The sequence below is a fragment of the Xiphias gladius genome, chromosome 23 (assembly GCF_016859285.1).
Source record: "Xiphias gladius isolate SHS-SW01 ecotype Sanya breed wild chromosome 23, ASM1685928v1, whole genome shotgun sequence".
NCBI classification, from domain to species: Eukaryota; Metazoa; Chordata; class Actinopteri; order Istiophoriformes; family Xiphiidae; genus Xiphias; species Xiphias gladius.
Genome location: NC_053422.1, coordinates 12,377,410 through 12,394,336, shown reverse-complemented (window position 1 = coordinate 12,394,336; position 16,927 = coordinate 12,377,410). Strand labels below are relative to the sequence as shown.

The following is a 16,927-nucleotide window of genomic DNA, read 5'->3' as shown; positions in this document are numbered from 1 at the left end:
TGTCATCCTACGGTTGCTGAGTGACATTCGAATGAGTTGACGGTCATCCCGGTCAGTGGAGAGTTGTTTTTGCCCTCTGCCGGTCTGTAGCTTTGTTGTCCCCAATATCTGCTGCTTGACCTTGTTCTTATGAACCGCCATCTTAGAAATTTTGAGGATGGAAGCAACCTGACATTCACTGTATCCCTCTGCCAGTAAAGCCAGAATTAAACCCTTCTTTTCCTCACTCAAAACATTTCTTTTGGCATGGTCAATAGTTATTTTTTGATTCCAATTACTTTTGAGGTACTACTAGCACTGTTTTTGCCATCCAGCGGGTCCTATTGCAAGAGGATAGTGAAGACCAAAGCAGTGGTTTTTATACTTTTCCTGGTTAAATAAGATTTGGTTCAAGTTGTCACCTAGTGAGTACTTCATTAAGTAGAATGAGGTGTACTTGTGTTGGAGTTCAACAGACACTGGAATGGAATGGCTGTCATTAATCTAGAGATGCTGATTTCAGAAAAATTTGCAGTGGTCTCTTAATTTTTTCCAGAGCTGTCTATAAAGATGTTGACACCATCTACATTTACAAAAATGTACCAGTCTATAAAGTTACAAATATTATAAAGTAAAAATGACTCTGAATATCTGTTGTCTGAATCTGATTAAAGTTTGGTTCAGTGCCATTTTTCTCTTCCCCACAGTGGTATCAGTGAGGAGGATCTTCATGCAGCAGGGGTGACGAACCCCTCGCACCGACGCAGGATCCTCGAGAACCTGCCCAGGAACTGGAACTGACATAGAGACATAGAGATGACAGACATTGATGGTATGAAGGTTCGTATTCTGCTCAACTCGAACTGGAAGAACTGCTAGAACTGAGATCTGAAGAGAGGACAGACTGATCGGATATCAGTCACAACAGCTGTACTTTACCTCAGCCCTGCCACCTTTTCATTTGCTCGATCAATACTGCGACAGTATTTTGTCTTTTTCAACACAAGAAAGGGAACATAACGCAGGAAGTACTCATTGCACTGTCTGCTTTATTCATCTGTCCATCTTGACAGAGAGGTGGGGGACATGAATGGAGAGCCTTCATATGTATCTCCAGTTACTGACACAAACACAAATGTTTATTATGGTATCAAGGTTTCATTGATTTTTGTTTTGAAGTGATTTTTAAATGACTATAAAAATATAGTTCTTCAGTTTCCAGTGTTAACTCAAGGCTAATGTTTACCATTCACCTTCATACTTTTTACTGTGTGCTTTCCATTATTCTGCTATTATTGAGCCTGGACCTCAGCTTGTAAAAGCCCTCTATTAAAACCTATGGAGCATAAAATCCATAGCTGTACTTATCTACTGGAACATCGTCTGTAAATTTTGATGTAGAAACCTGCCGTATCACATTTTGTTTACTGTCTGCTACTGTTGCTATCATGTCACTTAATCAGTACCTATGCCCACTGTGCATGTTTTATGCAACCTTTATGAAGTAAAGTGCATAAAGCAACTCTTGTCTGTCACCAAGCAAGTACAAGTGTCGTTTGATATGGTTGCGCAGGGGCGGAAAAAGCGAAACCTCTTCTGCATGTCTCATCCATTTCAGTGCTCAGATCAGATCTTAACACTATCCTGCTCGTATGTTGTTTGATGTCACCTGGAATTGAGGTGTGACCTGCTTAATGGTCCAATATTGCAATGCAAATGGATGATTTTTGTGAAATGGACAACAGGGGTCTCTACTACAAGTAGGGAGTTTGTAAAACTGGATATACAACAAAAATTATTTCACAATGACCTTTATCAGAAGGATATATTTAATTCATAGGGCAATTCTTTGAAGTAGATGGTCTGATATCCCACAGCACATGGCCAGATTTGCTGTGTTCATATGAAACTATAATTCCATTTATGCCAAATGCCAAAGGATGCTTCTCTTTATGTGGAAGTCGTGCAAGAACTAACACACTGTGTGTTACCGGCTAGGTTTAGCCGAGCATTGTAGTCTTCATTTTTCTGAAGTTAGTGAGTGTCTGATTTCTCTTCCTTTCTAGTTCTTACGCAATTCATATTTTACATTTTTTGTTGAACTTACTTAGGTTTTTTTTTTTTTTTTTGTTTTTTTTTAAGAGCACTGAGGTTCTTCTTGAAAAGTGCACATAGAAAAATTCCTTAATGGGGATGACTGACCAAATGCCAATGCTTTTCCAATGTTAAACAGCCTACAGAAGTTAGATTTGTGAATATACGATGCCTGAAATTATACACAAGTCCATGAACAAAAATGGGAGAGCTGTATTTATCAGCTCACTTAAATAATAGACTACAGCAGAAAGAGATGAGAGGGGTGTGAATATTCCAGTCAATGTGTGAGTGTCTGTTTTTTTTTTTTTTTTTTTGCTTGTCGCTTTCAGTTAAGGTGGTTACTTATTAAGGCATGACCAAACACATCCCGGTCTTTGCTGACAGCAGGTATGTGTCAGTGACCTCTAAATGGTATCACGATTGCAATGATGTCATCACCTGTAAGCATACTGGGATTTTTTGGCTACATGCACATCACAGATCTCTGTCAACCCTCATGCTAATGATAAGACTCCAGTCACTTGCTGTAAAATAAATACAACAACGTGTCGTTTTAACACACTGGTTTTTGTACGGATTAAACAAACAAGATATTACATGTTAATTAATGGTCCTTAGAGGGGCCAGTAGGTGGTATTTGTAATCTTTGGACAGATCCAGGCTAGTTGTTTCCCTCTGTTTCCTGTCTTTGTGCTAAGCTAAGCTGACTGGCTGATGGCAGTAGCATGATATTTACGGTGACAGACGTTGGAGTGGTATCAAACTTCTCATCTAATGCTCGGCAAGGAAGCGAATATGCATATTTTCCAAAATGTTGAACTTTTCCTTTTAAAAATGTACAAATTCATTAATAATCTGATAAAACTAGATGTGTGTGTGTGTGTGTGTGTGTGTGTGTGTGTGTGTGTGTGTGTGTGTGTGTGTGTGTGTGTGTGTGTGTGTGTGTGTGTGTGTGTGTATGTGTATCTTAACATGTATTCCCTTTGTAGCTCTGTAAATCCATCCACCCTGCACTACACTCTGAAAGGGTTTTCTATTGGGGAACATGCTTTGTTAGTGGCCCACTCACATTCCAGACATCTTAACCACAGAAAACCATAGAGTACACTCACACTCACACTCACACTCACACACACTCACACACACTCACAAACTCACAATGCTACCACCAAGCTGACCTATTCACACAGAGTAATACCACCAAGCAGAGCCATACACACACAAGTTGCTGCTGATTCTCTGAATAAAGCTGAAGTGGTCAGTTTCTATATGAACAGAAAAGGACTTTTTACAGTAAAAACATAAATGCAAATAATTCTCAGAATTTGTGTTAACGTAAATTTGATATCTACTATGTGACTTACATTTACCACACATGGATAGATTTAAATAGTTTCAGATCAGCTGTAAGTCTGGATTTTTAAAAATTGTTTTCAAAAACTGCCTACACTTATTTGACTTATCAACAGACTTTTTAAAATTGGAAAGCACAATTTGAAGAAAGCACAACTATAACTCTGGTTGTCAGTACAGGACTGACCTCAGCCGTGCAGCCCCGGTGGAGGACCAGAGGACTGAACTTTGCAAGGTCATGAGCTCTTTGCATGTGAACCAAGTCATATTTTGTGCGCTTTTGTCTGTCTCAGTGTAGGCCGTAAAAGGGTCATTCAAAGCAAATGCGCTTATAGTCTTCGGGTTATTGGAGTGTATATGGTCTTGTTTGCGACTGTGGGTCAGTCAAACTTTAGTTTTCGGTAACTTATTAAGGGAACGCCTCATCCCACGTAAGTGTATTGCCCGTCTCAGACAACAGCATTGATCATCCTGCTTGCTTTTATTTCTTTATGATCGGGCTTTATAATTCCACGCCTTATCACGCCAATCTTGCAGAAAAGTCGGAGATGGCAAAGATTACTGAGGAGACGAACCAGTTAGTGTGTCACAGCTCAAGAGAGCAAATATTGCGTTTTATGCCAGCAATACAGGCTACTGCACAGCTGTGCAAATATTAACTTTGGTAAAAATTGTACTATTGTGTTGTCATGGTGAATTCACTTCCTATCTAAGACACAGGAATGATGCCTCCAATGGTGGAGGAAGTATTCAGAGGTCCTGTATTCGAAATTCCATATTTATTTTTAGCAGCAAAATCTAATGAAATGATCCACATTGAGCGTGTGCCAAAGTGCTGGTGTCTCATGTGTTAGGCGGGGTTTTAGCATATAAACAGGATTTTAATGTGGCTTCGGACAGTGCTGAATGTGACTAGTTTGTATACTGTTTGGTGATTCGATCTCTAGTACTGCAGCAATGTAACGGGCTCCTCATACACAGTATTAGACAACAAGCAGCTATGGATAGGGATGATGATAATGTGTTTCCCTCTGAAATGTTGTGGAAGAATGATTGGTGTTATACAAACTGTCTTATCTCCTATAGTAGTGCACTTGGGCAGACTGCTCTGAAGACAAAATCCAACCCCCAGACGTAAAATTGAAAGTGTGGGTTATGTAAATGAGCTCTGGTGCCGGTTTCACTTGGTTCACTAAACTGAAAGTGACTAACTCTGGAGACTTTTTTTTTTTTTTTTTTGGGGGGCGGCAGTTTTGCCCACTCAGCAGCATGACTTCCCACTTTAGCCGTGCGTAGCCGGCTCTCCGTGTGTCCTGCGCCCAGTGTTGACTTTGTCTGCAGCGCGGCCATGGACTCCGACACGGCTCTCACTGGAAAAGTGCGTATCTGAGGTGCCCCCGGCCGGACTGCTGAGGGACGAGCCGGAGGGCGGAGTGAGAGGCGCCGCTGCTGAACTCGCCTGAAAAGTTAAACGGTCAAATTAGAGGACGGAGTCAAAACCAGCCTAAGAACAGGTTTTTTTTCCCTTTTTTTTCTTTCTTTCTTTCTTTTTTTTTTTTTTTTTAATTAAAGATATCGATCGCGTGAGTAGCGGCATTGTTACGAGAACTCGGTTCTTATACTAAGTGTGTGTGACCGAGGAGTATCGATTTAGGAAAACAGCCAATGTTGTTCAGCGTGTGTGGAAGCAGATGTTGAGAACTTCGGAAAATCGGACAGATGTGGATTAACAGTGAATCCTCTCATAACACGTTAAAATGTTTACCAACGGTAGTGGAAAGTAAACAGTGCAAGTACTGTACTGAATGACTTTTTTTAGGTACTTGTGTTTTACTGGAATAGCCTAACTATATTTTTTATGGTGCTTTATTTCAGAGCTGACTTTGTACTCCACGCTCTTTGTACATTTATTTTAGAGCTGAACTGCATACATTAATATATATTCGCCATCATGTGGGTGTGAGTGCATGGAGCATTGTCCTGCTGGAAAAACCAATCCTGAGAGTTGGGGAACATTGTCAGAGCAGAAGGAGGCAAGTTTTCTTCCAGGATAACCTTGCACGTAGCTTGATTCATGCGTCCTCATCAGAGAAGATGACCTGACTCCAGTCCTCTATGGTCCAATCCTTACGGTGTTTTGCAAACCTCAGCTTGGCTCTTCTTTGTTTCTCATTGATGAAGGGCTTGTTTCTAGCTTTACACGACTTGAGCCCTGCCCATAGGAGCCTGTTTCACCCCAGCTGCTATTTGCCATTCTTTTTGTAGGTCACTTGATGTCATCCTACGGTTGCTGAGTGACATTCGAATGAGTTGACGGTCATCCCGGTCAGTGGAGAGTCGTTTTTGCCCTCTGCCGGTCTGTAGCTTTGTTGTCCCCAATGTCTGCTGCTTGACCTTGTTCTTATGAACCGCCATCTTAGAAATTTTGAGGATGGAAGCAACATGACGCAAACTGTATCCCTCTGCCAGTAAAGCCAGAATTAAACCCTTCTTTTCCTCACTCAAAATATTTCTTTTGGCATGGTCAATAGATATTTTTTGATTCCAATTACTTTTGAGGTACTACTAGCACTGTTTTTGCCATCCAGCGGGTCCTATTGCAAGAGGATAGTGAAGACCAAAGCAGTGGTTTTTATACTTTTCCTGGTTAAATAAGATTTGGTTCAAGTTGTCACCTAGTGAGTACTTCATTAAGTAGAATGAGGTGTGCTTGTGTTGGAATTCAACAGACACTGGAGTGGAATGGCTGTCATACAGGTAGAGATGCTGAGAAGGAAAAAGATGCAGTGGTCTCTTAATTTTCTCCAGAGCTGTCTATATATAATCCTAGGCCTGCAACTAACGATTATTGTCATCATCGATAATCTGCTATTTTCCTGAGTAATCATATGTTCTATAAAATGCCAGAAAATAATGAAAAATGCCCAACACAGTTTTCTAGAGCCCAAGTTGAGATATTCAAATCACCAACCAAAATTTTAAAACCTAATTTACAGTGATATCAAACCGAGGAAAAACAGCAAATCTTCACAATTAGGAAACTGGAACCAGAGATTGGATGACTTGTTTGCTTGAAAAACCTACTTGCAGATTAATTTTCTCAACCTCTCAGTTAATCAACTAACCTTTTTAGTTCTAACGTAAAGTGTATTTTCTTTCTAAATCGTGTAAAAGTCTTTACATCTCAGTGTTTCATCTTTGCAGGCTTGGTCATTGGCTGGCTTGAAAAGTGCTGCACTGAGAAGTCACATCATTATGGAAACAGTCATCAGCAGCCCCGGCACACGCAACCAGTCGCCTGCGTTCACCTCAATCTTCAACTCTAGCTGTCGCTTCAATGAGGAGTTCAAATACATCCTGCTGCCTGTGTCCTACAGTCTGGTGTTTGTGGTTGGCTTCGTGCTCAATGCTACAGCTTTATGGATGTTCCTCAAGATGCGTCCGTGGAACCCCAGTACAGTGTACATGTTCCACCTGGCCCTGTCTGACTTCCTGTACGTCCTCTCCCTGCCCACCCTCATTTACTACTATGCCAACCGCAGTCACTGGCCCTTTGGAGTGGCTGCCTGCAAACTAGTGCGCTTCCTCTTCTATGCTAACCTCTATTGCAGCATCCTCTTACTCACTTGCATCAGTGTGCACCGTTATCTGGGCATCTGCCACCCCATCAAGGCGCTGACTTGGGTGAAGTCTCGTCACGCCCACCTGGTGTGTGGCGTGGTGTGGGGTGTTGTGACCGTGTGCTTGGTGCCCAACCTCTTTTTTGTCACCACTTCCAGGAGGGACAATGACACCCTGTGCCATGACACGACCAGCCAGCAGGCCTTTGAGGAGTATGTGGACTACAGCTCTGTTGTCATGGTGCTCCTGTTTGGCATCCCGTTCGGGGTCATAGTGGTGTGTTACTGCCTGATGGCGCGGGCCCTGTGCCGGCCCAGACGGGGAATATCGGCCAGCCAGCAGAGCAGAGCCTCACATCAGAAGTCCATCAAGCTCATCATCGTGGTGTTGGTGGTGTTTGCTGTGAGCTTCGTCCCATTTCACATCACACGGACCCTCTACTACACCTCCCGTGTGTTAAAACGTAACTGTGACCTCCTCAACATTGTCAACTTTTCTTACAAGATCACCAGGCCGTTGGCCAGTGTCAACAGCTGCATCGACCCAATTCTATATTTCCTGGCTGGGGACAACTACCGCTCCAAAATGATGTCTGTTCTGACGAGAAGAAGAAAGATGACAAGCAGCCAAACACCAGAGCAGGCACAAACACAGCCAAACAATAACCATGGCCTTGCTCTTGTCTATAAGAACAAAGCCTTTAAAGCCAGTGGAGAGGCTGAGAGATAGTGGGAAATCAGTTGCTGAAATCTACAGCATTAAACACGTCTCAAAGATTTCTTTTCCAGGCTAAGGTAACATTGCTAACACCACATTCAGAAGCACCTGTTTGATTTTCCTGTTTTTGGACTGAGAGGTCTGGAAGAAAGCAAGTTCACAGTAACATTTACTTACAGTATAGGCTTTCACCCCCTCACATTTTGCATTGCCTGTGTTTAACAGGCAAAAAGACCATATTTCAATTCCACTCACCTTCTGTTATGCTCGTAAGATGAAGTTCTAGTGGGTTTTTAATAAAGAGTCTGCACCTTCCCTTAGCTGACAGCCTTCTACCACAAAGGGAGTATTAAACACAACTCAGTACGCAATAGACGATATTTGTTACTCTTTGTTGGAGATGGTGCCTGTGCAGAAGAAAAGACTTTCAAACTGTGGGAATAGTAAGTGAGACACTTGAGTATTTTTGACACAAGCAGTCACAGGTGCCTAAAAGTAAATCATATACAGGATTCAGGCAATGAATTATTGTCATCTCGGATAAGGAGAACTAAGTTTGATTGGACACACATTGATCTAAATATTAAAGTTTATATCTGACAAAGATGACAGATAGTCTGACTGTTTTCTCAGAAATGAACGTTATGAGGCAATCCTTCCTCTTTTATCAGAAGTGTCAGTGCGTTACCCAGAAACTGCAGTTCCAGCCAGTGCAGCTCCTCCCCAGCTGTTTTTGTCCTTCAAGTTCCACAGCTGCCTTCTGCTTGTTTATGAAAGAACAGCAGAGGGACTTATCTGGACAAGACATAGTTTTTAACATCGCCCACGCCTCATTACAGGAATATGGGATTTTCCTTTTTCGTTTTATTTTCTGGCATAGCTGCATGGAACTTAAAGGCCTTTTTTTCTATCAGTAATCTAAGATGAACTCCTTAATAGTTTTGCAGAATGTGGAAGCAGCGTTGGAAAGTTTTTATCTTTGCCACGGAGCATCTGTGCCACCAGCCTGGGTTTTAATGTTTGTGTGTGAATCCCTGCTGGAGCAGATGTATTCATACAGAGCTGTGTGACAGGGTGTTCCCACGATATCAAGTATGCGCACTGTCTCTTGTAATTTTGTGTCACCACACGAGTTACTCCGCTGTATGTCACGTATCATAAGCTGAATATGCAGTGGATCTTTCCTGTCTACAATGTGCAAAATCCCCTTAGATATCATCAAGATCTGATCTTTGGAAACTTTGAAATCTTGACAAGAATTCAAAATAAGGTCCTGGTGGAAATGACACTTTACACTGTTTGGAAGTATTATTCCACTTTGTCTATAATTTAATAACAGTGGATTTCCAGAAACAGATGACCAGTCGACCACCCGTCAATCATTCTGAGCTGTTTTGCCTTTTGTCAAAACTGAAGTTCAGGGCAAAGTGCATCTCATAACTCGTTACATGAAGATTTATCAGCGAGCCTGCGAAGAGTTGCTTTCACCAGCATCTCCACTTTGTTCTCCGTATTCCAGCAATTCTTATATCACGCAGAACAGATGAAAGTGACGCTGACGAGGATCTGCTTATTTGACACATGATGTAATAATAACATTTATAAAATGAAACTGAAATGAATCTACTGAAGGCATTTTCAACAGTTCACCTCACCGTGAGTGACACATCTGTCAGTTGCTGGTTCACTCCTGGGATATAAGCTTACTACCGCCTCCCTGTGGTGTCATTTCGAAAAAGAAGCCTGCTGGCTGTTGTATTACTACTCAGCTGGGCGTCTCAAGGAAATAGGGCAGATAACTTCATGCGTGCGAACTGCAAAAGTGCCCTACGCTTTTTGAAAGAAACGACATTGCAGCGTGTCCTTGAGCGCATTTTGGCCCTCGGCGCTGCCTGACGGACTAAGCAGGAGGCCGGAGGAAAGTGGCCTTCAAGCGGCCCAGAAACACGGTACGATGGTCAGGACAGTAAACCTGCAAATCTGCCGAAAGCTCGACTCCGTCCTCGAGCGACTGTAAAGTGTTTAGACGTGTTTTCGTGAGATTAAAACCTTGACCTGTAAAAAAAAAAAAAAAACAACAAAAAAACGTGCAGCATGTAGGCCGCATTTTGTAACCGGCCCCAGTGGACGCAGGCCGTCGTGTTAAAACGTTTGGGTTCTGCCTCAGGTTTCCGCAGTAAAGCGATTGCAGCTCGGTCAGATGTGGTCTCGGTCATGTCGCAAGCAGGCCTCTGGTTTCTGTAGTCTTGGTTAATACCGAGAAGGCTGTGTCTTTGCACGGCTGCCACTTGTAGAGCAGGTGTCAGCACACGGTGCGGATGAGAGGTTAAAAAAACAAAAAAAGGAGGGGAAACCTGAGTGAAACTATACAGAAAAGCGGAGGGATCCGACGCAAAGCACAAGTCACGGTTTTTATTATTATTGCTATCCCATGTGATCTGTTCGGTGCGTGGTGCAGACTGCAGCCTCTCGTGTACTGTCCGTTTTGTTTCATCTTTCCCCTCAACGTGTGTGCGTGTCAGAAAAGTTCTCGGTGTTGTTTTGTCTTGAAATTCTCCTTGAAGGTTGAATTGAGAAATTGGATTGAATAGAGCAGAACTGAGCTAAGTGGCATCTCTTGGCATTAACTTTTTCTTTTTTCTTCCTGTTTTCATTTCCATGTCTCACACCGAGTGATGAGCCACACACACACACACACACACACACACACACACACACACACACTCTCTCTCTCTCTCCTCTTGTCTGAGCTCAGAAAATTCTACCTCTTTTGGGTTCATGAAACCACTTAGATAAACTTCATGACCATCAAGCTGAAAAAAAAAATACTAAGCCGATTTTCTTTCTTTTTTTTTTTTTTTTTTTTGTAAATACATTTTTGTCTCTCGCCCACCTGCTGCAATATGTTAGAAAATTGGCTCCAAGGTACCGGCAGAATCAGACATCTTTGTCTCAGTCGGGCTCACTTTGCGCCCTTGAGGGAAGCGGGTTGCGTCAAAAATCACATCGGATGTTGGCCTGAATGATTTCAACGCTGTAGTCTCCGCTGAGAGGGGACGCGTTGACACCTTCCCGCGTGCGTCTGTCCGGATGTCCCGCCCGCGCACTGTCAATCCGAAGAAGCCACTTGCTCCCCTCGACCTGTCATCTAACGTTACCCCCAGAGAAATCTTGACCCAACTACGAACCGGTTCCCAAACGCTGCTAATTGACGCGATGCATACTGGGGCAAGTTGGGAAGCCACTTTAGACAGAGCGCCTGTGTGCGCCGTTTGGTTTGCTGATGCGTTGTCCAACCTCGGGCGTTACAAGATAACGCCGGCATTCGTATTGAACCGCGTTCCCGTTTGATAGGTTTTGGTCAAGAAACCAGGAGTTCTGCTGTATATTCCCAGGGAGGGGGGCCCCCGGGGGGGGTCCACCCTACGCCTGTAAGACAGGACCGCGGGTGTTTCTCGCCCCCTGCAGGGGAGGATCCGTACTGACGGATATTCGTCGGCGGTGGGGACAAAACCGCACGTGAAGCGCTGAACGGAGAGTGCGAGGGCGTCCCCTCAAACTTGCCACGAAGCCCCGTTGCCCTCTAAGAACGAATCACGTTTGCTCTTAGCCTCGAAGACCGGGCAACGGGGGCAGCCCGCGTTTGGTTTTAATTCCGCCTCGACTACGACGGAGCGGCGAGAGTTTTACGACCAATGGCCCCGCCAGCAACTTTTATTCAAACACGCTTTCAAAAACAGTATTAGGTGAAGAAATCCCCAATTATAATGAGCCTGTTTTGAGCCCTAATTATATCACGTCAAAAATAATTTCGGTTAAAAAAAAAAAGCCCAAAAATTCTGCTTAGAATCTGTTTAAAATTGAGAGAGAGAGAGACCCAGTTAAATTTGTCAAATTGACTAATTTACCACTGCTGTTTTAAGTGACATTATTATTATTTGAATCTGTGTTCGCAACCAGGTTTACTTGAATTAGCCCCCCCCAATCGACCACCCTGCAGACAACACCACTGAATAAAACACTCCATGTCCTTGGCCAGTGAGGATGTTTGTGCTCAAGGACGCGGTGGGTAGAGAGTGCAATCGATGATCGGATTCACGACACTTGGAAGGAGAGAAGCAAGTTTTTTTTCTTTTTCTTTTTCTTACAGAAATATAGAAAAATAACATGACCGTGGAGAATGTTTTTAGACTACTTTGAGGAGTCTATTCAGCACCATGCATCCACTGCTATTACATGTGACGAGGCAGCCTTATCTTATGCCGTAGTATTAACTACGACATGCCACTGACAAGCTTTCCATCAGCTGTAAAGTCATCGCCCTGCAGCAAAGACGACTTCAAGTTGATTGACACGAGGGGCTGAGATTTGCAGTTTTGCGGGTGCAGGGCTAAGGCATTTTGAGATTTAAAATACCACCGAAAATGATTCAAAGAAATACAAATAAAAAAGCAACTGTTATTGCAAGTGAGTATAATGCACTTGAAGTCTATTCTGGACAGTTTAAAACATCTGTTTGAGAGTTATGTACATATATCCGAGAGGATGAATACAGGTTTTATAAGAGAAAATGTATTGATGATCATCTCCATGTCATATCTCACTGCCTTAACAGAGTCAAGGAAAATATCATCTTAAACCATTCCATCATCAAAAAATACATCTAACAGCCAGTATAGAAGTATATACTTCTAATTAAGAGGAAGTATTGGTAAATAAGGGAAAAAAAAAAACTGTGTATTGATTGTGAGATACACCTCCACCTTGGCCTAAAGTGATACATTTGTCGAGCCTTGAACATTTTTTCTGTGTTTTTCTCTTGTTTGGCAAATTATAAGGCAGAGACGAGGGATTTCAAGGATGCGTGGACTTCAATTTAATCGAAGAGGCTGAGAGTGGAGTGGAAGAGTGACACACAGAGGAGAGAAGTTCATTATTCTGCTGAAAAGGAAACCAATGGCTTTCACAGTCGCCATGGTAACTGGCCTTTCTTTTGCCGTCAGACCTATTATAAGGTACTTCACAGCATTAAGCACAATTATTGCAAGGTAAAAGGGGAAATATTGCTTTCCAAATGCTAATAGATGTTAGATATTGATTGGCATGGCGATTCATATAGAAGTGTGCCCCAACTGTTTCACCTGCCTGACTCTCTGCAACCTTTAATGAAATTTGATGGAGGTGATGCTTGATAGGCCTTTGTGGCACAGTGGGCTTCAGCTGCACGTGCATCTTTACCTCAGTTGAATATAAAAAAAAAAAGAAAAAAAAACCCCACTTTATTAGAAACAGCAAGAAAATGAAGCCAGATTAAGCTGTAAAACAGGGATAAAGCTAGAAAACTGTAAAAAAGAAAGAAAGAAAAGAAGAAAAAAGGGTAGTTATGATTATTCTTTATCAGGAGACAAATCTGAATGGCCGCAAGTTTTCCCAGCTCCGCTGTTGCAAAATTTCTCACAACGTAAATACTAAACACCCGCTGCTTCCCGTCATTAGCATGCCGTTCTGTTGTCAAGTGACCCTGCTCGCACTCCCACACAAAGGCGGGTCGGCCTTGGCAGCAGTGAGGTCAGCGCCAAGCACAAGTCCAGGCTATGGGGGGTGGTTGGTTGGTGGCAGCCTGCTTAGTTGGTGAGAGGGTGGAGGATTAGCATAGTCGAAAAGCACGGGAGCTGGTGTGTGCGCGTGTGCCTGTGTGTGTGTGTGCGAGGAGGGATAGGGTGGTGGGGGGCAAATTGTTTTAACCCCTATTACAGCGACTGCATGGCGCTTCTCTTATCTAGGCTGCTGCAGCCACTCATTAATATTCCGTACATATGGCAGTGCTTTCTGTATCATTGTCTATTAATGGGAGGGATAATCGCTCATTCAATTATCAGGCAGTCAGCAAAAGACCAACCGTGCCTGCACACCCCTGGTTCACACAGTGGCACAGCCCAAAACAGAGGTGTGCCAGTGAGAAGGTGAGAGCGATAGCAGGGATTACAACATATTAGCTACTTTAATAAATCAGGCTCCGGGAGTAATGTGAAGCAAATAGGGATCTGTTGGCGAACAAGGAACATGCCTGAACTTTGTAGCAACAAAGCAGAAGAGGGCAATATCTGAAACCTTCTTCCTCTTCAATTTAAAAAGTCACGCGGGGCTCTCGCGGCCAGAGAAGGCTGTTGATAGCTGTGTGATAGACTCTGACGGCTTCGCTCAAAAAAGCTTGACCCTGATGCCCGCAGGCCAAAGATCTGTGAAGTGATCAAAATGTAGCGCTCAGCCCTGTTGATCTGTGCTCTGTGGCCTCAGGACCCTGCGCTGCCTGCCTCCCCACTGCCGAGGCCATGGCCTGGATATGAGGGGGTTTTCCTGATAATAGTGTGACCTCTGGCCGTTTTGACCTGAAGAGACCTTGTTGAGTCAACACAAGCACACACACAGAGAGAGGGAGAGAAGGGAAGACGGAGAGTTGGAGTAAGGTTGTTTGGCTGTGAGTTTCTTTCAGGAGTTTCTTCAGGAGGTGGGCCAGGAGACTGGAGTGCCGAAAGTGTTGCAAGTGGGGTTGTACCGGGGGAGTGTGAAAAAGATAGGAGGTGAAATGTTAACAAAATCTTATAAAATCCGTAGTTTGATAAATTTTCGCATTTTGAATGAACCGGAGTCGGCTGTGGCTGTGGAGGGCCTTTGTTGGAGGTCCCATTTTCTCTGGGAGAGCAGCACACTCACAGGGTCAGCGAAGTTACGAAAGTAATTAAAGCTTGGTGATTCACCGCCTGCTGCAGAGAAAAGAAAGCAAGCTGTCATTCTGATTTAGAAAAATAAATTACAATTTTAATAATGGGGGAGGATGGGGGTGCGAGAATGTCTAGAGCCTTGGTGGGTTTGGGGCGAGGCGGGGGTGGGCATGTTGGGTGGGAGGAGGGGTCGAGGGGGTTGCCGGCTGCCTACTTATCAATAGTTGCAATTTTTTGAAACCGCATCGGTAGTACATTGCGAGAGCACAAGTGCCCTTAAAAAAAGAAAACCCTGGAACATTAACATACTGATTTCATGCGCATGGCAAAGGGCCTGAGCCAATATCAGAGAGGACTCAGCAGTCCTATTGTCTGCTGGGACTCTGGTCCCCTCTGATATGAAAATTCAATTATTTTATAACTAGATCTGGCGCTGCGTTTTGACAGTCGACGGTAGCGCCTTGCCAGCTGCAGCAGTGTGGGGGACCAGAGGCTCCTGATAGCGAGAGGGAGGCCTTTCAGACAGTGACATGTTTTTGGGGGACAAGATTGCCTAAATGTGTTGCATTTAAGGGCTGAAAGTTAATCTAATGCACCACCATTATCTCACTCAGGTAATTCCAATACCATCCTCAATCTATGTTTACGCTCATGCACGCACCCACATACTCGCACATCCATTCATTCTTCAGCTCTTTGGATCTGATTCCCAGGCTTTCAGCGTCCAAACAGGTAATGTATTTATTTATTTTTTCAGCGGTGCATATTCTCAGGGAGCTGGAAACGTTATAAAATAGAAGTTGTTTTCTAAGAGGCATCAGCAGTTTTCGAGTCGTAATTCTGTAGGAAGACACGCAGGAAAACATACCCAATATGGTGTCTAGAATTTTTTTTGCTGGGTGTTTTTTACCTTGTCATTTTTTTAAACCCAGAATTTCCTCCATGTAAATGTAACATTAGTACAGACACTGAAACTTTTGAGGCGGTATTCACGTATACTGGCCTATTTTCTGAGGATATGGGACAAATCCTTTCATTACGTCCGTGGCTCATTGTGAGTGTTCTGAGGGGGGTCTGTTAAGATTAGGGAACAGGAAGCAGCCCCCTGGTATGGCCCTCTCTACTCAGACCCCACTGTGTTGTGCTTATTAACCCAGCCTGGGAGGAGATGTACCTGCCTCCCCTCATTAGGCCGCGGTGGAGTGCGAGCTCAGCCCGCAGAATAATGGAACATTAATTAGTATTCTCTGCAGGGGGAACTGCCATTAGCACTTAATTAGCAGTAAGAGTACCATTCAGTCAGGCAGCCAGTTAGTGTCTAACACAGTATGTTCTGTGTCTTTTTCCCGTGTGTAATGGTAAAACGCTGATGAAGGACCTCTCTGTTTGTGCACGTGTTTTGAGCAAAGCGTCGGTTCCATATACATGTTTCCGATATTTATTGAAAGTTTCTTTTTTCGCGTCCTTTTTCTTTTTCATGTGCGGCTCGTCGGACCAAACACGTCACGGCTTGTTGTGTTCATGGTTTATTCCTGCAGGACGTTTTGTTTGAATGCACCTAGAAGAGAGCTGCAAAAGCTTGGTCTTGAGGCAGAGCGAAGGCCTGTTTTGCAAAGTCAGCCTGCCTCTGTCCTTATCTCGATAAGATTTCACTCCGTGTGCTGCCCTCTCGCTGCCGCTCGCCTCCATGAGGGCAAACGCTGCATTCTCATCTGCCCGCACTGCTCGGCCCGCGGTGGTAAAGTGGGTGATTAGGGAATTGAGGTCAACTTTTCCCATTGGTCTGAGGGAAGTTCCTTTGATCTGCTGAGTAGGCATTCTTCTCTCTTTTCTCTGTGTTCTCTGTCCAGCGCCGTCACCGCCGCGGAGGACAGGGGAGGCTGTTAACCCACCTCAGTCCACTCCTCGGCCTCACTGGTCCTCACTCTGCCCCCGTACTCACCCCCTCCTCCTTCTTCTCCACCAACAGCTTTTGGAGGCTCAGGCGGATGGTGGCGGTGGTACCTTTCATTTCCCCGAAATCTGAGAGGCGGAGAGCTGTCATTTGCCAATTTGGCCTGAATGGGGCGGACAGCGGATTGAATGTCGTTTTCCCACCAGGCTATGCCATCCAGACCAGCAGGGGAGGGAGGGGGATACAGGCCGCGGGGTGTAATGCTAGAGTAAAATTAGAGCTTTGATGGCAGCTAATAGTGTGTGATGGATGGTACTGACGTGGATTTCCAGTATAGACGCCACAGGTTTCCTCTCCCTCTCTCTCTCTTTCTCTCTCTGTTTCTCTCTCTCTCTCTCTCTCTCTCTCCCCTTGTCTCTATGCCTCCCTCTCGCTCTCTGACACACCTATAAGATTATGCGAGCCCTGCCTTCCCTCTCAGAGCTGTAATTTCTCCCCGATCAATGTAATTATACATCTCCGACTCCAAACCTGCCTATGTCAA

At 44.0% G+C, this 16,927-nt stretch overlaps 2 protein-coding genes across 6 annotated transcripts in view; both read left to right on the top strand.

Annotated features, from left to right (window-relative positions):
• Nucleotides 1-800, top strand: part of inppl1b (inositol polyphosphate phosphatase-like 1b) — a 31,828-nt gene extending 31,028 nt beyond the window's left edge. For all 4 annotated transcript variants that reach the window (XM_040120254.1, XM_040120252.1, XM_040120255.1 and 1 more), the window contains exon 30: nt 687-800. In XM_040120254.1, coding sequence (XP_039976188.1) covers nt 687-780 — 94 coding nt within the window. In that variant the 3' untranslated portion in view covers nt 781-800. The remainder of the gene's footprint in view (nt 1-686) is intronic.
• p2ry4 (pyrimidinergic receptor P2Y4) lies at nt 735-8,444 on the top strand. Of its 2 annotated transcripts, none has more exons than XM_040120256.1 (2): nt 735-819; nt 6,634-8,444. In XM_040120256.1, the coding sequence occupies exons 1-2, from the start codon at nt 796-798 to the stop codon at nt 7,777-7,779; spliced, it is 1,170 nt and encodes a 389-aa protein (XP_039976190.1). In that variant the 5' UTR covers nt 735-795; the 3' UTR covers nt 7,780-8,444. The 2 variants fall into 2 exon arrangements, with proteins under 2 accessions (XP_039976190.1, XP_039976191.1); XM_040120257.1 differs by lacking the exon at nt 735-819 and adding an exon at nt 4,760-4,943.
• Nucleotides 8,445-16,927: the final 8,483 nt, after the last annotated feature.

Coding starts and splice junctions, on each gene's coding strand:
- p2ry4 (XM_040120256.1), top strand. CDS start 796: ATGACAGACATTGATGGTATGAAG. Junction 820..6,633: donor CAGACATTGATGGTATGAAG/GTTCGTATTCTG, acceptor TCATCTTTGCAG/GCTTGGTCATTGGCTGGCTT.